The following is a 24,942-nucleotide window of genomic DNA, read 5'->3' as shown; positions in this document are numbered from 1 at the left end:
AGAAGATACACATATTAGCACAAGTAAAAATCTGAATACAGCTCCTCCCTCACTCCTCACTGTCTTCACTCATACTTTGTCAGAAAATTCAAACTTGAAGCTTAATCACTAAACTATTACCATTATTATGTACAAGTTAGATTTATTTATAAAACACATCTGAGCATTGCCTAAGCTAATTGAAGTGAAATAAAAAGTAACATACACGTACGCTGTCACTGTCAGTGTTTGTAGTGACTTACCTGCTGTTCATCTTCATCAGTGACTTCATCATGTTTCAGGTGCTGTATCATCACTGTGGTGCTCCCAGCAGGGTGACTCACTTTTGCAAAGCTTGCATGTTACACATTTTTTAGTTCTGTGAAGCATAAAGGGCTCCTACACTTGTTCTCCACATCGGTCGTGTTTCATTTGTAGAATTTATTTACTTTCTTTTTAGTTTATTTGAGGTTACCTTCTCCACCTCGCTCCGTTCAGCTCACGCTGCGGGTTGAGGTTTTTTTTTTTTTTTTTTTTTTTTTTTTTTTTATTAATCTTCTTAGCCAGCATTTATAAAGCTCTGCAGGCGATGTAAGCGGCCCTACGACATGTCAAGTGACGCATAAATTGTGTGACACAACGATTGTCAGATCCTACACTAGTGCCATGGGTCCTGGGTTCCTCCTGGTGCACAATAATCCCCGGCCTTATGTGGTGAGAGTATGCAAGCAGTTCCTGGAGGATGAAGGGATTGATACCATTGAGTGGCCCCACACTTGCCTGACCTAAATCCAACAGAACAACTCTGGGACATTATGTCTCAGTCCATCCGATAATGCCTGGTTGCACCTCAGACTGGCCTGGAGCTCAGTGATATCCTGGTCCAGATCTGGGAGGAGATCACCCAGGACACCATCAGTCAGCAGCATGCCCCGACATTGTCAGACATGCTTACAAGCACATGGTGGACATACAAACTATGGAGTACGATTTTGAGTGGCTGCAATGAAATTTCGGCAAAATGAATAAGCCTGCCGCATTGTTTTCAGGGTTTCATTGAATTCAGCCCCTAGGTTGATCATTTTCATTTCCATCAAACAACCTACTCCTGAAAAACAGCCTCACACCATAATCCTCCCTCTACCAAACTTTATACTCGGCACAATGCAGTCAGACAAGTACCGTGCCAGATGGAGGAGTGTGATTTTTATCACTCCAGAGAACACATCTCGACTGCTCTAGGGTCCAGTCTGAGCTAATCTGAAGGTCATGTGAAATTTGGAGAGCTGCAGCGATTGACTCTACAGAAAGTTGGTGGCCTCTACATACTGATCCTCATGATCCCACTCTGTCATTTTATGTGACCTACCACTTCATGGCTGAGGTGCCATCATTCCCAATCGCTTCCACTTTGTTATACTACCACTAGCAGTGACTGTGGAATATTAAGTAGCGATGAAATTTCATGACTGGACTTGATGGCATCCTATCACGGTACCACACTGGAGTTCACTGAGCTCATGAGAGCGACCCATTCTTTCACTAATGTTTGTAGAAGCAGTCTGCATGCCCAGGTGCTTGATTTATACACCTGTGGCTGTGGAAGTGATTGGAACACCTGAGTCCAATGATTTGGATGAGTGAGTGAATACTTTTGGCAATATAGCGCATCCAGCATGATTTTTTTTTTTTTTGCCATTGAGATTTTCTGTTACAAATCACAGTGGAATGCTTTCACCCCTCCCTAAAACCTCAAATTCACAGTTTAGTGCAGCTTGATCCAAGATGACTAAAAGAGAGCCTTTGAGCAAAAAGGCCAGTCTGGAGAACTTCTGAGTGAAGGTTCTGCAATTAAACTTGTGGAAGGATTCTCAGTTGCCTGCAACCGTCTTCCTTTCCATATTGCTCGGGGTCTTTGACCCAGTTCACCTTCACAAGTACTCTCTAGTACTGCTGACATGAAAAGGGGAAAAGAAGGGTTCTTGTGTAATTTGTACAAACCTAAGCAAGTGTCACAGGAAGTAACATGAAGCTAAATATAAAGCTGTATCAATTGTTACTTTTTTAATGAATCAAGGCTTGATATGAATAAAGTAGTGGGCTTTAAGATAGCTTTGCATTAACATAATCAAAATAAATTCTGTTTTTCTTCCCTCAGGCACTGAAGCCAGCATGAAGATCCAGGAGATGGGCATTCTTCCCCTCTTCCCCACCTTGTTAAACCCCCAGTCGTCCTGCACCCCCAAAGTAGCCAACATCATAGCTGAGGTGGCGAAAAATGGTGAGGCTCTGACTGTCATCCCAGATAGATAGATAAAGGCTGTTTTTTATATATATATATATATATATATATATATATATATATATATATATAAAAATGCACAATGTTTGCATTTCAGAGCCAAATTGTCTGTGCAGGTTATTGTGTAAGCACAAATTGCTTGCATAACTGCAGTGTCAGACTGCTTCCATTTTCCACGTTTTCTCAGTGTGAGCACAGGAGAAGGTTTTAAAGTTGAAAATGACAGAAATGATTAGAGCACGGGGCAAGAAAAGGTTAGGATAATGAATGCGTTTCTAGCATCTTGCAAGACTGCAGCTAATGAGCACTCCCCAGCAGTTTGCCAAGCTTGGCAACGACCCGCTGGCATTTATCTGCTTCTAGAAATGCCTGCAATCAGCCAAGTGACTGCTGGGCTAAAGACAACTCTCTCCCTGTCTGACAGTTTGATTTGATTGTGTAAAGCTGCATAATTGAGCCTTTAATGTAAAAATGGATGTGACTTATTTGCTTATGTCACTTCTGTAGTCTTTTATCCTCATGAAAGCCTAGATGATCCATGGTGACTGATGAGGCCTCCTCCCCACCAACAGGATATAATGACTGACCTTACTGTTAGTAGGAAATGTCAACTGTCCATTCAGCAGCAGTTAGTAATCCTCTACCAAGTAAATGGAAACCTTCCTCAGTTTAATTTCTTTCTGTATCATAACAATTATAAGCATTGTTACAAAGCCTGGCAGATCACTTCAGCAGGTAGGATAGAGTAATAACGCGAAATAATAGTAGAACAGCCACTGAACCCCAGTAACCACTAACAGGCATGTGGTCAGGTTGGGGTCTTTGCACTGAATCACTTTTAGTTATTGTCAGATTACAGACTTAAAAAATGGTTGCGTGCAATCAAGCTAAGCACGAAAGTATTATGTAATGTATTTGTTGTTGTATTATTTTTCTAAATACTTTGTTTTTATGTAGTTTATTGAAATATAAAAAGGTTTTGGGTGTGTATCACCCTGGGTAGTTTGGATACTCCTGATAGCTCAGAACCTTGCAGACCACTGAGTGCACATGTATAAATATGGCTTTCATTACTCAGTAACTCTGACCTGACTGACAATTCACCGTGTGTTAGAGCCCTAAGGAGAAAAGCAAAAAAGGGCTAATTTTGAAAGAATAGTTTTTGATGTGTCAGGTAGAATTTTTTTTTTTTGTGTCCCCTGATTTCTCAGGTCTGGGAGAAGAATTGCTTAAAAAAAGAAACAAAATAAAACTAAACATACATTAAGTATTGAGCTCACCTTGATTTCTTCTTTGTGCAGAACTATGTGCAGATGAACACTGGGTTTCTTTCCAGAGTTGATGCTCTTAACTTGCTTGATAATTTCAAACAGTTAGATGCTGACCTGTTATCCGATACCTTTCCTTCTTTCTAGAGTTCATGCGGAGTCCCTGTGTTGAAGCCGGACTCATCCCTCCGCTAGTCCAACTGTTAAACTCCACCGATCAGGAGGTTTTGCTGCAGACTGGCCGAGCTCTTGGCAACATATGTTATGACAGCCGTAAGTAGGCGTTTGCTAATAGGGGATAAGGGCACAAAAGTGATACAGGTTTGGGCATCAGTAGACAAAGTTTAGCCATTTTATTTAAAAAATTTTATTAGTCTTATTTATATACGTGCATAGTAACTTTACAAAACAATCATTTTAAAAACAAACATCCCTCCAGTCATAACTACAAATAAATAAAATAATTTTAAAAATGCAATAAAAGTGGATAAACAGGATAAAAGATTGTAGCAGACAGTGAAAAGTGCATGAGTTAAAGATGATGATGTTGGGTGGGGGTGGTTCGAGGGTGTTCCCGAAGGACTTCCTGAACTGCAGGTATCTGCTGTTGTCCATTATAGCTTTCACTTTGTTCACTGTGCCCCTCTCCACTACAGTCTCGAGTCCAGCCTCCTGCCAAGCACTGAGCTGGCTTTTTGTTTCATGTGTGTCCAGCCACGTGGTGTTTTTGTGTGTCAGGCTGCATTCCCAACACACAGCAGCATGGAAAAAAAAAAAAAGCACTGGCCACCACAGTGTGATTAAATTATATGCAGCTTCTCATCACACACACACACCACAGGACCTTAGCCTCTGCAGGAAGAATGCTAAACAGTTGCTCAACAGGCAGTAATAAAGAAAATATGCATCCAAAATTTGTTTTGTATTTGCTCCATCAATCAAAAGTCCTGGATAGAGTAGCAGATATGTTCACATCATTATGGTCTAAGAAAGGCTTCCATATTCTATAAAAACTGTCAAGTTTTGAATCAGTTAAAGTTCAGTGAGAGATGTTCCATTATTATTCCGTTCCATTCTGATATTGTGGTGGCCTTTCCAGAAATCCACTGGAATAAATTGTGTTTTCTTGCACGATATGTCAAGACATTAAACCGTTTTCTGCAATGTAGATTCTTGATATTCAAATTAAGCAGACATGGTAGAAGGGATAAGGGGTCCAAGCAGAACTATAGACAATGTGTGAGACTGCCAGTGTTGGTTTTGCACTTACTGAAGATGTGTCGGATTTAAATTTTGAAAGGTGTTGGGGGGGATAAATACACTTTGAGCAGAATCTTAAGCTGCAATGATTTAGATCTGTTATAGATTGTTAATTTCCTTTCCCAGTCCTGAAGACTTAAAGCAGAAAAGAAAAAAAATAACTATAAAGGGAGAGGCAGAGTGTCTATTACTGCCAAAGAAAGCTTGCATCCTTAGAGATACAACACATGAACATCTGAACGGATATTATGGAACTATGATTTCAACAATGTAGTTGTTACTTTCATTCAGTCCAGCAGATCGTTGTCCTCTGAGATTACCAAAATGTATGTTGGATCGAAGTTGCGCTGTTTAGGGTATTCCGTGGCATTGTTGGGGGAGTCCTTGATGCTTCCCTGATGGAAGATCCTTAGTGAGGCTGGGTAGATAAATGAATACTGAATGCTGACATCCCACAATCTCTTCTTAACCTTGTCTTATCTCTTCCATCTGTGGATGATATCCATGGAGAAATCTTGGAAAAACATCATTTTGGCTCCTTCACATTTCAGTCCCTGTCCATCAAGACTTTGGTGCCTTAAAGCCTCAAGGACCCATTGTTAGTCATTGAAGTTGTGGAATCTTGATGCCTATGGTTCGGGGACGCTGGTTCGGTATGCGTATCTGGGAAATAGCCTGATCTGACACCTTCTCAGTGGCAGAACTCTCTCTTGGAACTTTCTGGTTCTCTGACTGAAAACTTTCAACCCCAGTGCAAATGGTGGAAATGATTCAGCTTTTTGTCAATTACCTTTACCATCACTTCTTGAATTGCTTGGCTCAAGTGCACTTGGATTAGCAATTAGCTACACAGGTGGTGCCATAGCCAGCTTAGCCTTGTTCAAGTTCTCGGCATTTTTGCCGGCATCGTATTTTGGCAGCTCACAAAGTACTCATTAATGCTCATATTACAGCATCGAGCTGAAAGAGTTGTTCAGATTTGGACTGAGGTGAAAAGTAATGTACAATAAATATCAATTCAGTGATGCAGAGCTCAACAGTAAATCTGTGTTGAGACTCAGGCAACTCTTATTGCACCAGTCCCTGAAGGCCTCCACAAGGTCCATGTATTCCTGCGCCTGTGCATTCTTGATACACGCCACAATAGCAGTATCATCATAATAATTTTGCATGTGGCAGGGTTTTGAGATATATTTAAAATCTCCCGTATAGAGTGTGAACAAGACTAAAATGATCTCTTGTGGAGCCCCTGTGCTGCTCCAGAGACACAGTTCCCCAGCCTATAACAAATTGAGATCTTTCGGTGAGGTTACCCAGGACGTCAGGGAGGGGATCCACACCCATCCTCTCCGTCTTGTCTCTCAATATGAGGGGCTGGATTGTATTGAATCCAGTTGAGAAATTTAAAAAAAATCTCACGAAGCATCCTGGCTCCTCCAAGTATGTGTAGGTCCTGTGCAGCATGTAAACCACACCCTTCACTCCAATGTGCACCTGGTAGGCAAACTGAAGGGGGTCCAGTACACGAATGACCTCAGGCCTCATGAGATGGAGGACCAGACGCTCCAGGGTCTCCATAACATGGGATGTTAAGGCCACTGGGGGGTAATCATAAATATACATGAACATTTGATTTTGACATTATAGCCATAATATATACTATAAACTATCTAACTTGGATCAGATTTGTCTTTTTTGTTTGTTTGCTTGTTTTTTTTTACTTTAATCTCATCTGTATTATTGCTCTACTTGGGGCAAATTCCTCTTTAATGTTACAAAAGGTAATTTTCTTTGGTGGTGCTGCAGCCACAGTCACAATGTTTATATTCTGAAGATAAGCCACTTATTATCACTACAGCAATTTAGTGTATTTACTTTGTTCATGAAATGAAGAATACTAATTCTGTTGACAACTTGCCATACTATTTCTAACTGGACTAAATATATAACTGTCTTGCCCTCTGAACCTTGAATGAAATGCTCTATTGCAGCTAAATGGTGTCTAGTTACAAAAATGAATAAGTAATTAAACATGGTAAAGTAGTAGCTGTACTTCTTTCTTAGTGTAAATGTAGTTAAGACAGACTTCAAACCATATACAGGGCTTTCAAATTGTTTTGGCGTAGTAGCAGATGATATGAATAGTCACATGGCAGTCACATGGCAGTCGTGAACCAATCAAATGGCTCAGATTGAAAGAACGTAAATATTGCCACGTGCATCCACATGGCGCTGGAAATGGAGACGGTGGACGGCGCAAAATTTTTTTTTTAGGAAAATTAAAAAGTAGACGGCGCAGAGTGGTGGAGTAGGTGGAAAATGCGCCTCGCGCCGGCATAATTTGAAAGCCCTGATGTGCTGATAGGCCAAGTAAAACCAGACTCATGATAACTAATTTATGTCTTGCTTTTTACCCCTCACCCTAAAAATGCTAATTGGGTATTACAGTCACTCCACCAGGCGGGCGGATGGCCAAATGTTCAAATTCATACCATAAATGCATCTACTAAAAGTCTCGGACAAGTTTGAATCTCAGTAACCCTGACATCAAGTTCAAGGTCACAGGTCAAGTTTTTCTGAAATCTTGTGAACACGTTAACTTCAAAACAATATCACCTAGGATTTTCATGTTGCATAGATGCATGTTCTAAAAATCTCGAATTAGTTAGTTCTTACCATAATAATGCCACTCACAGAAAGTGACAGTACTCTTGGTGGTTTAAATTTATTATGATTCTAGCATTTCTTGTTCCTGGTTCTTACACCGCCATTTGCCTTTGAATTCATATGGTGAATAAAGTTACTAAGGCTCATATGCATCTCATTATCTCACTGAGATCTGGTAATTATGTGTTCCAGAACTTGTACTTCCATGGGATTTGTGACACCTAAAGATTCTACTGCCAGGAGGTTGAGGGGTAGCACTGGCGGCCGATGGTATTTTTCTTAAATATGGCCGTCAAGTTTGATGCGTGTTAGGCGCAGGAAGAAATGGTAAAGTAGTGGACTGGTCATTAAAAAGAAAATACAAACACATTTAAAAAAAAACCCAAACCAAACAAAAAAACCCCCAACCCCCATACACAAAAAAAACATGAAATCCCCTTTACTACTGGTGGAAAAATGCACCGCATCAACCACTCAAATGATTATATGGCAGCACAGGGTATCTAGTTGCTAAATACAGGTGTGATGGCGGCGAAAGCCGGTGATGATGAATTTTGAAAATCAAGAGATTTGTGACATTTAGCGTGTACTTGGTGTATGTATGAATAATGTAGTGTGTTTATTGTGTTGTGTAGTCATGGACAAGGCAGAAACTAGCCAAAAAGCCATCAAAGGCAGACTCAAATGTAAATGCTGTCTCCAGGTGGACAGCAGCAAGAGTGACACACTCTGCAAGTTTCAGGCCTGTGATGGGCCCCTCATGTCTTGAGGTGGACAGGAACTGTTTTTTTGGCACACATAATTTGTGTGGTATCTTATTGTGACATCTGATTGTTAGTAGTTGTACAAAAAAATGCCTGAGGCATTGCCTGCATTTTAATGTAAATACTTGTAGATGACTTTGTTGTTGGATACATTTTTACGTAAGTTTTTGAAATTTACAATTTATATTTGTATTTTAAGTTGTAAAAATTGTTTGTTAACATGTTTGTACTTTTCACAGGAAAATAATTTAACTTTTTCTACTCGGATTTTAGAATTTTTGTGTGATTTTTAGGTCCCTTGTGTTAATGCCGTAGGTCAAAATAAAATATACATTCAAACATGTGAGGTTGTGCTGTAAAAAATGATACCAAACGAGGCAAGGCAGAACAGTTTAAGATGAAATAAAAATGTAAAATCAAAAGTAGTCAAAAACAGCAATTATACCCTAGACCCCAGAAGATTGAAGGGTGGATTTATGAAAAATGTAGTGTAGTGCCACATTTTCCATAAATGTGTGAAATAAATCACAACCATCCATGTGACATGGAAACTAAAAACAAAGGTTTAGTTATCTCAGATTGTGTTTGAAACCGTTTCATATAGCATTTCTAAAACGTCCTCTTTAAAATGTTTTATTAGAGAGTGAACCGGTAGAGTATTTGAACAGTTTGAACAGCTGGGTTTAAGGCTGATTTTGCAGTAAGCCTTGAGGCTTTGGGCCTCAATTATACTACTTTGCAGACCTGATGGCCAAGTAGTCATTCCTGTCATGCTTCTTATACACCCCTAAAAAAACTAAACTAAAGGAATGCTGTTCAAGCAAGTCAGTTAAACTTCTGGGATATACAGTGGTGTGAAAAAGTGTTTGCCCCCTGCCTCATTTTCTGTTTTTTTGCATGTTTGTCACACTTAAGTGTTTCGGAACATCAAACCAATTTAAACAATAGTCAAGGACAACACAAGTAAACACAAAATGCAAGTTGTAAATGAAGGTGTTTATTAGTAAAGGTGAAAAAAAATCCAAACCATCATGGCCCTGTGTGAAAAAGTGATTGCCCCCCTTGTTAAAACATACTATAACTGTGGTTTTTCACACCTGAGTTCAATTTCCCTAGCCACACCTAGGCCTGATTATTGCCACACCTGTTTCCAATCAAGACATCACTTAAATAGGAGCTGCCTGACACAGTAAGGTCCACCAGAAGATCCTTGAAAGCTACACATCATGCCGAGATCCAAAGAAATTCAGGAGCAATTGAGAAAGAAAGTAATTGAGATCTATCAGTCTGGAAAGGGTTATAAAGCCATTTCCAAAGCTTTGGGAATCCAGCGAACCACAGTGAGAGCCATTATCCACAAATGGCGAAGACATGGAACAGTGGTGAACCTTCCCAGGAGTGGCCGGCCGCCCAAAATTACCCCAAGGGCGCAGCGACGACTCATCCAAGAGGTCACAAAAGACCCCACAACAACGTCCAAAGAACTGCAGGCCTCACTTGCCTCAGTTAAGGTCAGCGTTCAAGCCTCCACCATCAGAAAAAGACTGAGCAAAAATGGCCTGCATGGCAGAGTTCCAAGAAGAAAACCACTGCTGAGCAAAAAGAACATTAAAGCTCGTCTCAATTTTTCCAAAACGCATCTTGATGATCCCCAAGACTTTTGGGACAACATTCTGTGGACCGATGAGACAAAAGTGGAACTCTTTGGAAGGTGTGTGTCCCATTACATCTGGCGTAAAAGGAACACTGCATTTTAGAAAAAGAACATTATACCAACAGTAAAATACGGTGGTGGTAGTGTCATGGTCTGGGGCTGTTTTGCTGCGTCAGGACCTGGAAGACTTGCTGTGATAAATGGAACAATGAATTCTGCTGTCTACCAAGAGATCCTGAGGGAGAATGTCAGACCATCTGTTCGTGTACTCAAGCTTAAACGTACTTGGGTTCTGCAGCAGGACAATGATCCTAAACACACCAGCAAGTCCACCACTGAATGGCTGAAGAAAAACAAAATGAAGACTTTGGAGTGGCCTAGCCAAAGTCCTGACCTGAATCCTATTGAGATGTTGTGGTATGACCTTAAAAAGGCTGTTCATGCTCGAAAACTCTCTAATGTAACTGAATTAGGACAATTCTGCAAAGATGAGTGGGCCAAAATTCCTCCAGAACGCTGTAAAAGCCTCATTGCAAGTTATCGCAGACGCTTGGTTGCAGTTGTAGCTGCTAAGGGTGGCCCAACCAGTTATTAGGTTTAGGGGGCAATCACTTTTTCACACAGGGCCATGATGGTTTGGATTTTTTTTCACCTTTACTAATAAACACCTTCATTTACAACTTGCATTTTGTGTTTACTTGTGTTGTCCTTGACTATTGTTTAAATTGGTTTGATGTTCCGAAACACTTAAGTGTGACAAACATGCAAAAAAACAGGAAATGAGGCAGGGGGCAAACACTTTTTCACACCACTGTATATCAGATAAGTAGCAGAGAGGGTTGTTAATCAGTTTCAGCTGCTTTGGCGTTAATGAAATTACCAACAGGTGCACTAGAGTGAAACAGGAATGGTTTTCACTAGTTTTGCATTTGGCTAGTGTCAGTGTCACTACTGGTAACATGAGTTGATACCTACAACCCTACAAAGGTTGCACAGGTAGTCCAACTCCTCCAGGATGGCATATCAATATGTGGCATTGCCAGTAGGTTTGCTGTGTCTCCCAGCACAGTCTCAATAACATGGATGGTAAATGGACTAGTTCTTATATAGTGCTTTTCTACTCTCACCAAACACTCAAAGCGCTTATACAACACGTTTACATTCACCCATTCACACAAGCACTTCCATGTGTAACTAAGCTAGGTGCTTTTTATCGTCTACCATTCATACACATTCATATTCCAACGCTTGCCTTGGAGAGCAACTTGGGGTTCAGTATCTTGCCCAAAGATACTTTGGCATGCAGCCCGGAGACCTGCTCTACCTTCTGAGCTACAGCCACCCCACATTCCAGGAGATACGCAGTTACTTTAGGAGAGCTGGACAGGGCCATAGGTCCTTAACCCATCAGCAAGACCGGTATCCTCTCCTTTGTGCAAGGAGGAACAGGATAAGCACTGCCAGAGCTACAGAATGACCTCAAAAAGGCCACTGGTATGAATGTCTCTGACCAAACAATGAGAAACAGACTTCATGAGGGTGGCCTGAGGGCCCGATGTCCTCTAGGGGGCCTGTGCTCACTGTCTGGCACCATGGAGCCTGATTGGCATTTGCCCTTGAATACCAGAATTGGTAGCCCACCATTGGCGCCCTGTGCTTTTCACAGATGAAAGCAGGTTCAGCCTGAGCACATGTGACAGATGTGAAAGGGCTTGTAAAAGCTGTGGAGAATGTTACAGATGTGGACAAAATTGCTGGTATCCTTCTGTTAAAGAAGGGAAAAACCCACAGTGGCCACTGAAATAACTTGAAACTGGAAAAGTAATAATAAAGACAGTTAGTCTGCCTATTTAAAGGGTGAAAAGTAGTTACTGTGTTGTTTGGTGTCATGGTGTGTACCACACTGAACATGGACCAGAGAGAGTTGTCTCAGATATGAGAGAGACAGTTATTGACAAGCATATTCAAGGTAAAGGTTGTAAGACCATCTCCAAGCAGTTTGATGTTCCTGTGACTATGGTTGCGCATATTATTCAGTGGTGGTTCAGGGTCCACGGGCCTGTAGCTAACCTCCCAGGATGTGGCTGCAAGAGGAAAATTGATGATAAATTGAAGAGACAGATAATATGAATGGTAATCAAAGAGCCCGGAACAACTTTCAAAGAGATTATAGGCGAACTCCAAGATCTAGGTACATCAGTGTCATATTGTACCATCTTTCACTCTTTGAGCCAAAGTGGACTTAATGAAAGACGACCGGGGAAGACACCGCTGTTGACAGCAAATCATAAAAAAAGCGAGACTGGAATTTACCAAAATGCATATTGACAAGCCACAAAGCTTCTGGGAGAATGTCCTTTCGACAGAGGAGACAAAACTGGAGCTTTTTGGCAAGTCACATCAGCTCTATGTTCACACATGCAAAAATGAAGCATACAAAGAAACACTGTACCTACAGAGAACTGAAGAAGTCTTTCGGATTAGAGGTGAAACATCTTCAAGAAACAAAAAGAAGTTCTGTCACCTTTTTTTAAGCTCCAGAGACCTACAGAGTATCTCAAAGTCCACTCTGGACTTTTATTTGCTTAATTTCATCTAGCTGTCATAATTTCTTTCCTTTCTAGTTGTTCCGTTCAGCACTGTATCCTTTTACAACCTTGGTTTACATTAGTTTGTATATGTTCTGCTGCTTACTTAACATTGCTTTTATATGTAATATTCAGGTTATGGTTGTTTTTGCTTGACTTTAATTCTTTTCTTTGTGGTTGATTTGTGTCCTGGCCTCTTTGTTTTGCAGATGAGGGCAGGAGTGCAGTTGACCTGGCAGGAGGGGCTCAGATAGTAGCTGAACACATTAAATCCCTCTCCCAAAATACTGAGCCGGAAAATGAGAAGCTCTTGACTGTCTTTTGTGGCATGCTGATGAACTATAGCAATGATAATGGTAATGACCATCTTCCCCAAAGAACCACTGTTAATTCATCTCAACTAATCAGTGGATGTGCTATTTTTAATACACAGATAGTAGCATTTGACTTAACCAGAAGATTCTTTTCCTCTCTGGTTTTAACTGGCCTTTCTCTTGTGCTTTCCACCATCTTCTTTGTTGCTTTTCCAACTTCACCTCTAAGGTAATGTGCCATTATTACTTGCTATGAGCCACCCTTTAAGCCTAGCAGTCAATTCCTCCCATCTCTTTGCCCCAGTTTGCGCTGTTAATAGACTCAGCAGATAGAATGTAATCAGAAACTTGTATTTCTCTTTGCTTTTTTGCCATGCTAGTGCCATGCCTCTAGGGGAGTGTGCCTGTCGGTCAGTAACTGTCGTCCAGACTGTAATAGCTCGACTTTGAGTTTTGTTTTTGACCTTTTGCACAGGCTATCATGTTCCCCTTTGGGATGAATCCTAATACCAGAAAATTGTCATTTGTCCACTGAAATATTTCAGTAGCAATAAAGACAAGACTTTATATAAGATTTGACATGTATTCCTGCCAGATTACCTGCCTGATGACTTTAGGTATCCTCAGACTTTTTTTTAGTGATGCCACGAGGCTGACCTTTCTGGTTTTCTGGGTCGTATTACAATATAGCATAAATGTGTTTGATGGATTGCTTTTATTTCGAAGCAGGCATGGTCGCTGATCATAGTTGGTATAAAAGATGGACGTAGCTTTCTCAAAAGTGAAGTGCAGAGGTGTCTTAAACATGAAATCTTTTTAATGGCCAATTAGGAAGTGATATTTTTTGGTTGCTTCTGGTGACATATAGAGGAGTAACTGTAACGGTTAACAGTTAACCGCAGTAAAAAAGCCACGGTTCGGTTCACTAGTTATTGTACCCCAAAAAAAAACAAAAAAAAAAAAAACAAACAAAAAATAAAAATCTAAAATTGAAGTTGTCTGTGTTTTAACCCTTTATGATTGGCTGGAGCGTATTTTTTTTTAATGCCAGTAGAAGTGCAGTCAAATAAGAGGGCATTAATTCTTTTTGCATATAAAACCAGAGGAGTTACACTTAGATCATGCATTCAACATGTCCCACAGTGCTGTTTCTTTCCTCTAGTGCTGGGTTTGCAGAAATCATGTAAAAAAAATGCACACAACAAAAACGTTATAATCCAGGTGTTTTACCAATCCAATTAGCTGCTCATGGCACTTCCTGTATTGGAATACCCATCATCATCATCATCGTAGCAGGCTTCATAATGGAACTTCACAAGCCAATAGGTGATATCATGGTAGCTACGTCCATTTTTCATACTGGCATCATCCTTGGGAAAAATCAAAATTTACTATATTTTGGTTTATTATGCAATGTTAAATGGAATCAGATAAATAGGCTGCTGTTACAGCTTCTTTGATTTATAGGATTTAGTTGTGGTGATGTTAGTAGCTAGCTGCTTTCATCTCCTTTCATTCTTTATGCTAAGCTAGTCTAACTTAGTCCAAACCCCGTCTCTGTACTTGCTGAAGTGTTCCACTTGGGCGCAGGCTAATCATTTTCAACTGGTCTTATATAGCACTTTCCTACTCTACTTGAGCACTCAAAGTGCTTTATACAACATGTCTCATTCACCCCTTGACACAGGCACTTTCTTCTACACTTCTTCTACTTAAGGGCTTTCTGTCTAACATTCACACACATTCACACTCCAATGAATGCATCAGAGAGAAACTTGAGGTTCTTGTCCAAGGACTGGAGCAGCCAATTCAGTTCAACTTATTTATTTATATAGCGCCATATCACAACAAACAGTCTCCTCAAGGTGCTTTATATTGTAAGTTAAATACCCTACAATAATTTTAGGGAGTGCCAGGGAGCAAACTACCAATATTATGAGTAGAAGGTGACCTGCCTTACCTCCTGAGCTACAGCCACCCCAACAGTTTAATTAAAAAGAAAAAAATTACACACACACACACACACACACACACACACACACACACACACACACACACACACACACACACACACACACAGTGACTTCAAAAGTATTCATACCCCTTGAACTTTTCCATATTTTGTCACATTACAACCACAAACATAAATATATTAAACTGGAATTTATTGTGACAGACCAACACAAAGTGGTATGCAATTGTGAAGTGGAAAGAAAATTATACATGATTCAAAACATTTTTTACAAATAAACTGAAAAGTGCGGTGTGCAAAAGTATCCAGCCCCCCTGAGTCAATACTTTGTGGAACCACCTTTTGCTGCAATTACAGCTGCAAGTCCTTTAGGGTTTGTCTCCACCAGTTTTGCACATCTAGTGACTGAAATTTTTGCCCATTCTTATTTGTAAAATAGCTCAAGCTCAGTCAGATTATATGGAGTGTTTGTGAACAGCAGTTTTCAGATCTTGCCACAAATTCTCGATTGGGTTTAGGTCTGGACTTTGACTGGGCCATTCTAACACATGAATATGTTTGGTTTTAAACCATTCCATTGTAGCCCTGGCTTTATGTTTAGGGTTGTTGTCCTGCTGGAATGTGAACCTCTGCCCCAGTCTCAAGTCTTTTGCAGACTCCAACAGGTTTTCTTCCAAGATTGCCCTGTATTTGGCTCCATCCATCTTCCCATCAACTCTGACCAACTTCCCTGTCCCTGCTGAAGAGAAGCAGCCCCAGAGCATGATGCTGCCACCATCATATTTGACGGTGGGATGGTGTGTTCAGAGTGTTGTGCAGTGTTAATTCTCTGCCACACATAGCGTTTTGCATTTTCGCCCAAAAGTTAAATTTTGGTCTCATCTGTTCCACATGTTCCACCTTGTTCCACATGTTTGCTGTGTGCCCAACATGGCTTCTGGCAAACGGGACTTTTTTATGGTTTTCTTTTAACAATGTCTTTCTTCTTGCCACTCTTCCATAAAGACCACATTTGTGCAGTGCAGACTAATAGCTGTCCTGTGGACAGATTCCCCCACCTGAGCTGTGGATCTCTGCATTTTGTCCAGAGTCATCATGGGCCTCTTCGCTGCATCTCTGATCAGTGCTCTCCTTGTTCGGCCTGTAAGTTTAGGTGGACGGCCTTGTCTTGGTAGGTTTAGTTGTGCCATTCTCTTTCCATTTCCGGATAATGGATTGAACAGTGCTCCGTGAGATGTTCAAAGCTTGGGAAATCTTTTTATAGCCTAAGCCTGCTTTAAACTTCTCCACAACCTTATTCCTGACCTGTCTGCTGTGTTCTTTGGACTTCATGATGCTGTTTACTCCCCAATATTCTCTTAACCAACCTCTGAGGCCGTCACGGAGCAGCTGTATTTGTACTGAGATAAGATTACACACAGGTGGACTCTTTTTAGTCATTAGCAGTCATCAGGTAACTTCTGAATGCAATTGGTTGCACTCAGAGAAAAGGGGGCTGAATACTTTTGCACACCACACTTTTCAGTTTTTTATTTGTAAAAAATGTTTTGAATCATGTATAATTTTCTTTCCACTTCACAATTGTATACCACTTTGTGTTGGTCTTTCACATTAAATTCCAGTGAAATATATTTATGTTTGTAGTTCTGCTGGTCAGCATATCTGCAATACTTGAACCTATTTAAATTACTATGCTATTTACTCTAAATATACACAGTTAAGAGTCATCATTTAAGTGATATTTACCTCCAGTGTATCCCTCCACATGTGCATCCTTTTTCTTGTATCCTTAAGTGTCTCACCTTTTAGATAGATAGGTGGTTATTTATTTATTTAAGACCTGGCTTTTTAGCTTAGTCCACATATTTTCAATAGGCTTGAGGTCAGAACTCTGAGAAGGCCATTCAGAAGCTTAATGTTAGCCTACTTTATCTATTCCAAAACTAGTTTTATGTGTGTTTGGTATCATTATTTTGCTGGAACCCCCCGCTTGTGTTTCAACCATCCAGCTGGTGATTTGAGGTGAAGTTGGAAGAATTTGGAGGTAGTCCTCCTTTTTATTATTCCATCCACTTTGTCCGGTGTACCAATACCACTGGCAGCAAAACAGCCCGGGAGCATGATGCTAGTGTTCTTACCTTGACTCCTCCAAATATACCTCTTTTCATTGTGACCAAATAGCTCAATCTTGGGTTTTATGGTCAGATAAAACATTCTCCAGAATGCATTTGGCTTATCCATGTGGGCAGCTGCAAATTCCAGACAAGAAAATTCATACAAGCACTTGTATGTATGTGTATGTGAATGGGTGAATCAGGCTTGTAGTAAGAAAGCGCTTTAAGGGCTCAATTTGAGTAGAAAAACTCTAAATAAGTATATACCAGTCTATTGACAGGAGGTGGCAGATAGTCATTCCACTCCACCCATCCATTCTCTTCCACTTATCCTGTTCAGGGTCGCGGGGGGGGGGGGAACCTATCCCAACTAACACAGGGCGAGAGGCAGGGTACACCCTGTACAGGTCGCCAGCTTGTCGCAGGGCGACCACAGAGACACAGACAACCATTCACACTCATGCTTTCATTCACACCTATGGGCAATTTAGAGTTTCCAATTAACCTAACCCCAGTAAGTGCATGTCTTTGGACTATGGGAGAAAACCAGAGTACCCAGAGAAAACCCACACAGACACGGGAAGAACATGCAAACTCCACACAGACAGAGAGGGAGGGCCCTGGGCCAAGGTGGAATCAAACCCAGGCCTTCCAGATGGTATTCTAACTATGAGGCAGCAGTGCTAACCACCGTGCTGCCGGTCATTCCACTCCTGAATCTATATCTGGATCCACTCTTTGTGATGAGCTGACCCAGAGGGTTGAGGTTTATGCAGAACAGCAGCAGGGAGTGGATTACCCTGATGGTAACTTGTGTAATTGTCTTGAGTTTCTGATCAGCGTTATTAGTCTGGTACAATGACAAGCACTCCAGTATCCATGTGTGGGGCACTGTCATAGATTTTCTTGTAGTCAATCCAGGGGGGGTGTTCAAGTTGGTCCACCTGGACTTAGAGTCCTGGTGTACTGCTCTATCAACCACAAGCTGGTGCTTTGACCCTCTAGTATTGTTTCCAGTACCCTTTTGAGCTGTCCTCATGTATTGACTCATGCACCTACTCAACTTGGTTGCTATGATACCTAAGAGGAGCTTCCAGGTTATGGAGAGAGATAATCAGCTGCTAGTTCGATGGTGTTGTACCCTTGTGGGGATCCTTCGTGATCAATATTGTTCTGCCCTTTGTTATCCAGTCTGGATGAGTACCTGCTGTTAGAAACCTTATTTGTGCTGTGCTTATTTATGATGTCCACGGAGTGTTGCTAGCTTTTTCATCCAGTAGGCGTCAATCATATCGGGTTTTGGTAATGTCCAGCTGTTCATTCTGGAGATTCGTTGTTGGATCATTGTTTTGGTGATGTTGACAGGTTCTTATTCTGTAAGTTTGCTGTGGTCTGCTCTTAGATCCACCAGACACTTGGTGGTGGTGTTGTTGTGTGACACATCTTCCTCCCTGATTGAGAGTTCCACTATTGCTCAGTTTCAGCTCTGGATGGGTCTGCCCTTGTGCTATTTTCCCTTTGCAGCTGAGAGTACACCCTGGATTGGTCCTTGGAGAACAGGCCCTTTATTCTCTTGACCTCTGTTTCTCTGGTATATCTCTTCAAACTAGTGGCCAGAGTTGTTTGGAAGTTTCTAGAGCCTCAGTTATAGTAAGTTTATTTTATTTCTATAGCAAATTTAAAGCCAAAGTGCTTTGCACTTAAATAAAACAGAATCAACAGGTTCCTAAAGCAGGCATTCACAATGTTTGCATGAAATAACCCAACAGCCATCGATACTCCAGTCACAGTTCTAGAAATCAACAGGTTCCAAAAGCTTGATAGAAATGGTATGTCTGCAGATTTCTGATTCAGCAGTACCAAAGGCACAAGCTCCTTTTGAAATAAGCTTTGAAGGTGGGATTATCAGAAGTGATTAAGAAGCAGACCTTAATCATCTTGAGGCAAATGCAAAATGAGTAACTGTGGAAGGGCCAAATTTCCTACAGAAAGATTCTGCAGTTGTAGGTACCACAGATTGAAAGGGTACAAGTGAGTTAGAATTGATAGATTTATGGTCAGAGAGGAACAGTTTCCATAGTGCCAACATGATTTATATTAAAACCATGCTTCAAAGCAAGACTGAGGGTATGCCCATGGTTATAAGTGGGGCCATTTACATGTTAAATACAGTAAAGATTCCCACAGTTGGTTCTGAAAGATCTGAAATTCCCATAATAAAGCCTTTGTTTATTTTTGGTGGCCTGTAGATGAGAGCACAAAACAGTGGGATTGTAGTGTCAATACTAAAAAATAAACAATTCAAACATAGTATAGAGTTCAGTGGTGACAGATAAGCATTTAAATCCATTTTTAAAAACAACCTCAACTCCTCTGCCTCGTCAGATAGCCCATGGTTGGTTTAAAAAGCTATGGTCTGCAGGGCATAGATCTGAGAATAAAACCAGGTTTTCACTAAGAATGAGAAGTCCAGGCTTTGAGAAGTTTATAAAAACAAAAAAGTAAAAACAAGTCATTTAAAATGAAGGCCTTATTTCAGACTGACCTTGCATTAACCAGAGCTCATAAAAATTCATCTGAAATCTGGGATGTACACTTTGTCAAAAGTATTTGCTCATCTGCATTCACACGCATATGAACTTGAGTGACATCCGACAGTCTTATATAATGTTGGCCCACCCCTTGCTGCTATAACAGATTCAACTTTTCTGGGAAGGCTTTCCACAAGGTTTAGGAGTGTGTTTATGGGAATTTTTGACAATTCTTCCAGAAGTGCTTTTGTTAGATCGGACACTAATGTTGGACGACAAGGCCTGGCTCGCAGTCCTCACTCTAATCCATCCCAAAGGTGTTTTATCAGGTTGGGATCAGGACTCTGTGCAGGCCAGTCAAGTTCTTTCACACCAAAGCTGTTCATCCATGTCTTTATGGAACTTGTTTTGTGAACTGGTGTGCATTTATGTTAGAACAGGAAGGAGCCATCCCCAAACTGGGAGCGTGAAATTGTCCAAAATGTCTTGGAAGGCTGAAACATTAGGAGTTCCTTTCACTGAAACTAAGGGGCCCAACTCCTAAAAAACAATCCTTGTGCTGTTGTTCCCTTGCAGCTGACAGAATACCCTGGATGGATCTTTGGAGAACAGGCCATTTTTTTCTCTTGGCCTCTGTTTCTCTGGTATATCTTTGCAGCCTAGTTGCCAGAACTGTGACCTTTTGTTTGGCAGTTTCTGGAGCCTGAGTTATGGACACCTTGTTGTTTCTCTTTTTCATCCAGGACCTGTCTGTCATGACTCCATTCTGTACCTCAGCTAACTGACTAAACATCCTTCCAGGCTTCATTAATTTTTAGCTTCCTACCTTCTTCCTCTATCTGCAACCTTGATCTTGTACCCAAGTGCCTCTAGGATTACTGTGATAGTGGTGTATATGAGCTCACTGGTTTCAGTAATGCTGGTAGTTGGGCTGGTGTGTAGAGCACTGTTCACATCTGCAACCCTCTCCTCTGATGGGATTCTGTCAGTGAGCCAGGGAAGTCATACTTTTGATTGGGTAACTTGAGTCTAGCCACAGTCTTTAGCTCAGTAGATGCACCTGACATTGCAGGTGACTGGGCATCATCTGGTTCAGTTCTACGGGTCTCTTCTACTAGGGCTGGCTCAACATTTCTATGCTTCTCACTATAGTTTCCATTGTACTGTAGCTTCTGGATTTCCAGCTTCAATAGTAGCTAATTAACTAACGTAAATAAACGAATGAAAATCAGATGTTTGATCAGACGTTTTAAATTGTGCTTCAACAGATTCATCTTAAAAAACACATTAATGAAACTGGCCTAGGAGATACCCCTAGAAAAGATTGAAAACTAAGGTGTGTCCTATAATTAGTATGACAGGTGTCATCTAGTTAGTCTGCCTATTTAAAGGGTGAAAAGTAGTGACTGTGCTGTTTGGTATCACGGTGTGTACCACACTGAACATGGACCAGAGAGAGTTGTATCAGATATGAGACAGTTATTGACAAGCACGTTCAAGGTAAAGGCTGTAAGACCATCTCCAAACAGCTTGATGTTCCTGTGACTACAGTTGCACATATTATTGTACTGTAGCTAACTTTCCTGAACGTGGCCGCAAGAAGAAAACTGATGACAAATTGAAGAGATGGAGAATACAAATGATAACCAAAGAGCCCAGAATGACTTTCAAAGAGATTACAGGTGAACTCCAAGGGTAAAGGTACATCAGTGTCTGATTGCACCATCCGTCACACTTTGAGCCAAAGTGGACTTAATGGTAAATGGTAAATGGACTAGCTCTTATATAGCGCTTTTCTACTCAGTCAGAGCACTCATAGCGCTTACACAACATGTTTACATTTACCCATGCACTCACATTCATACAAGCACTTCCATGTTTATACTAAGCTAAGTGCTTTTAATTAACTAGCATTCACACACATTCATACTCCGACAGGATGGTCGGAGAGCAACTTGGGGTTAAGTATCTTGCCCAAGGATACATTGGCATGTAGCCTGGAGTAGCCAGGAATCGAACCGCTGACCTTCCGATCAGTAGGTGACCTGCTCTACCTACTGAGCTACAGCCATCTTGGTGAAAGCAAATTATAAAAAAGTGAGACTGGAATTTGCCAAAATGCATATTGACAAGTCACAAAGCTTCTGGAGAAAAGGGCCTTGGGACAGATGAGACAAAACTGGAGCGTTTTGGCAGCTCTGTGTTTACACACACAAAAATGAAGCATTCAAAGAAAATGACACTGTGCCTACTGTGAAACATGGAGGAGGCTCGGTTATGTTCTGGAGCTGCTTTGCTGCATCTGGCACAGGGTGTCTTGAATCTGTGCAGGTTTACTCTTAAGGTAATCTCAAGACTATCAAGGCATTCTGGAGTCATTGTCAGAAAACTTTGTCTCAGGTGCAGGTCACTGGTCCTCCAACAGGATAATGACCCAACACCGCTAAAAACATCCAAGAATGGCTAAGAACAAAACACTGGACTATCCTGAAGCGGCCTTCTATAAGCCCTGATCTAAATCCTATTGAACATCTGTATATGGAGCTAAAGCATCCAGTCTGGAGAAGGTACCCTTCAAACCTGAGACAGCTCGAGCAGTTTGCTCACAATGAATGTGCCAAAATGCTTGGTGACAGCTGCAGAAGTCTCATTGAGAGTTACAGAAATCAATTAATTGCAGTGATTGCCTCAAAAGGTTGTGCAACAAAATATTAAGGGTACCATCATTTTTGTCGAGGCCAGTTTCATCAGTTTGTTTTTTAAAATAATTCTGTTGAACCATAATTTAAAGGCTGTCTTAAGAAGATTCCCCATTTACATGAACAAATTGGAATCTATTAGATAGAAATGATTCAAACCACTGCAGCGCAGTACCTTTAATACCTATGCTATACTTTAACGTCTGTAACAAAATGTTATGGTCAACAGTATCAAATGCTGCACTGAGGTCCAACAGGGCAAGCACAGAGATGAGTCCACTGGAGATTGGCCCATAATATAACTGGGTCAAGTGATGGCTTTTAAAGTAATGTTTTAATTACTGGTATCTTAAAGGCCCGTAAGACCATCTCCCAGTGTAAGGTGTATGCCACAGCTGCGTAAAATTAAGTGTTTATAATTACCAAAATAATTTTTTATGTTTCTGTAATGGTTAATCTGCTGGTATGCAGATTAAATATATTAAAAAAATAATATTTTTAATGCTAAAATATAATTATCCATGATTTTTTAAATTTATAGATTCACAAAAAAAGCAGAAAAGAATAGTAAAGCATGTTATTTTTTGATTAAGATACCAAATTACAGGTATTTACTTGCATTCCTGAACAGAAACATTTGTTTTAAATATATGAAGTGCTTGTATGAATGTATGTGAATGAGAGATGCTGTATAAAGCACTTTGAGTATAGAGTTTAAATGTGTTCTATAAAAGTCACTTGAGTTTATGATTTGGGATTTAGTGGCTTCAAAGAGAGATCACATAAAAGTTTAATCTAATAACTACAAACATTTTGGAACTCAATAACGAGACTGTCAAAGTACATAAAAAACTATATTGGCAAGAATACAAGCTCTTATCAAGGCCAAAAGATGCCAAACAAAATAATAATTCAGTTTATATTAAAATATTCTATTAATTTGCCTAAGAAATAATATAATTTTTAGTTTTAAACAATATTTTGACATATTGTCACACTTGCATGTTTCAGATCATGAAATAAATTTTAATATTAGGCAAGGATAACTTGAGTAAATGAAAAAATGTACTTTTTAAATGATGATTTAAGTTATTAAAAGAAAAAGGCTATCCAAACCTACCTGGCCGTGTGTGAAAAAATTATTGCCCCTCCTTATTAAATTATGAATTAACTGATTAACCACATTTTTTTTTTTTTTTTTTTTTTTTTTTTTTTTTTTTTTTTTTTAGAAATCTGCGTTTAATGTCACTATCCACAACCTGGCTTGATTACTACCAGACCTGTTGAATCAGGAAATGATTTAAGTAGAACCTGTCTGACAAAGTGAAATAGGCTGAAAGAACTCAAAAAGCCAACACATCGTGCTAAAAACCAAAACCCTCAAGAACAGATGAGAAACAGTAACAGACATCTGTCGGTCTGGAATGGTCAGACTGATAGATGGCTTTGGAGTCCCAAAGACTTTGGGACTTCAGTAAACCATGGGGAGAGCCATTATCCACAAATAGAGAAAACTTGGAACAGTAGTGAAACTTCCCAGGAGTGGCTGGCGAACTAAAGACTCATCCAGGGGAAAAATCAAAGAACAGCATCTAAAGCACTGCAGACCTCACTCAGTTAAGGTCAGTGTTCCTGATTCAACAATAACAACCAGACTGGGCAAAAATGGCATCTATGGAGAGTTCCAAGGCGAAAACCACTATTGACCTAAAGAAGGTATTTGCTAAAAAACATCTTGATGGCCTTTCATGCTCAAAAATCCTCCAATGTGTGCTTGATGGCAGTTCTTGCTACGAGGGTGGCACAACCAGTTAGGTTTAGGGGCAATACTTTTTCACATACTGCCAGGTAGGTTTAGTTAGTTTTTCTTGTTTTAAATGATAATGACATGAAAATTAAAAAAAAAAAAATGATATTAACACATTTTAGTCAACATATATACCAAAGTTTACATAGTTTTGATAGGTCAATAATTTCTGAATGAAGTCAGTGGTAAGGCATTAAAGATTTTTCTTTCTACTTAACAGCTTGGAAAGTCCCACTTCTGCCGCTTTTGCACATTCTGATTTATATTTACTGAGAATCTGGTAAGATTATGACTGGGCTTTTTCCTCCTTCCTTCTGTTCTGCTCATCTATCTCTCTTTTTTTTTATCTATTTGAATTCTGATTCTCTTTTAATCCATCCATCCATCCTCCCATCTATCCATTCATCCTCCCTCAATCTCTACCTCCCTCTTTCGCTTATCCGGGGCCAGGTCATGGGGGGCAACTGCCTAAGCAGAGAAATCCTCCCTCTCCCCAAACTCCTCCTCCAGCATGTCCTGGGGTAGGGAGAGTTGTTCCCAGGCCAGTCGAGAGATATACTTACTCCACAATGTCCTTGGTCTACCCTGGGATCTGCTAGTCAGATGCCCAGACCGCCTCAATTGGCTCCATTTTATGTAGAGGGGCTCTACTCTGATCCCTTCTGGAATGACTGCACTTGTCACCCTATCTCTAAGGGAGAGGCCATATACCAGCTATGAACCACTTCAGTGCAAGCTGGAAGCCACCAACAAGACCACAAAATCCACAAAAAGCAGAGATAAGATTCTGAGGCCACCAAGGCGGAAGCCTTCTGCCATTTGGTTACACCTAGAAATTGGACTAGTTCTTATATAGCGCTTTTCTACTCAGTATGAGCACTCAAAGCGCTTATACAACCTGTTTTTGCATTCACCCATGCACTCCCATTCATACAAGCACTTCCATTTTTACAAAGCTAAGTGCTTTTTTTTAATTAACTAACATTCACACGCATTCATACTCCGACAGAACGGTCGGAGAGC

The 24,942-nt window shown here is 40.5% G+C and overlaps 1 protein-coding gene across 2 annotated transcripts in view; it reads left to right on the top strand.

Annotated features, from left to right (window-relative positions):
* The window catches only part of rap1gds1 (RAP1, GTP-GDP dissociation stimulator 1), a 53,787-nt gene that overhangs the window by 9,036 nt on the left and 19,809 nt on the right, over window positions 1-24,942 (top strand). The window contains exons 3-5 of one of the 2 annotated variants that reach the window (XM_030723251.1): window positions 2,138-2,260; window positions 3,697-3,822; window positions 12,692-12,838. In XM_030723251.1, the coding sequence (XP_030579111.1) occupies window positions 2,138-2,260; window positions 3,697-3,822; window positions 12,692-12,838 (396 nt within the window). The remainder of the gene's footprint in view (window positions 1-2,137; window positions 2,261-3,696; window positions 3,823-12,691; window positions 12,839-24,942) is intronic. The other variant, XM_030723252.1, reaches the window with a different exon arrangement.

The sequence above is a fragment of the Archocentrus centrarchus genome, unplaced genomic scaffold (assembly GCF_007364275.1).
Source record: "Archocentrus centrarchus isolate MPI-CPG fArcCen1 unplaced genomic scaffold, fArcCen1 scaffold_24_ctg1, whole genome shotgun sequence".
NCBI lineage: Eukaryota > Metazoa > Chordata > Actinopteri > Cichliformes > Cichlidae > Archocentrus > Archocentrus centrarchus.
This window is presented reverse-complemented; position numbering and strand designations above follow the sequence as displayed.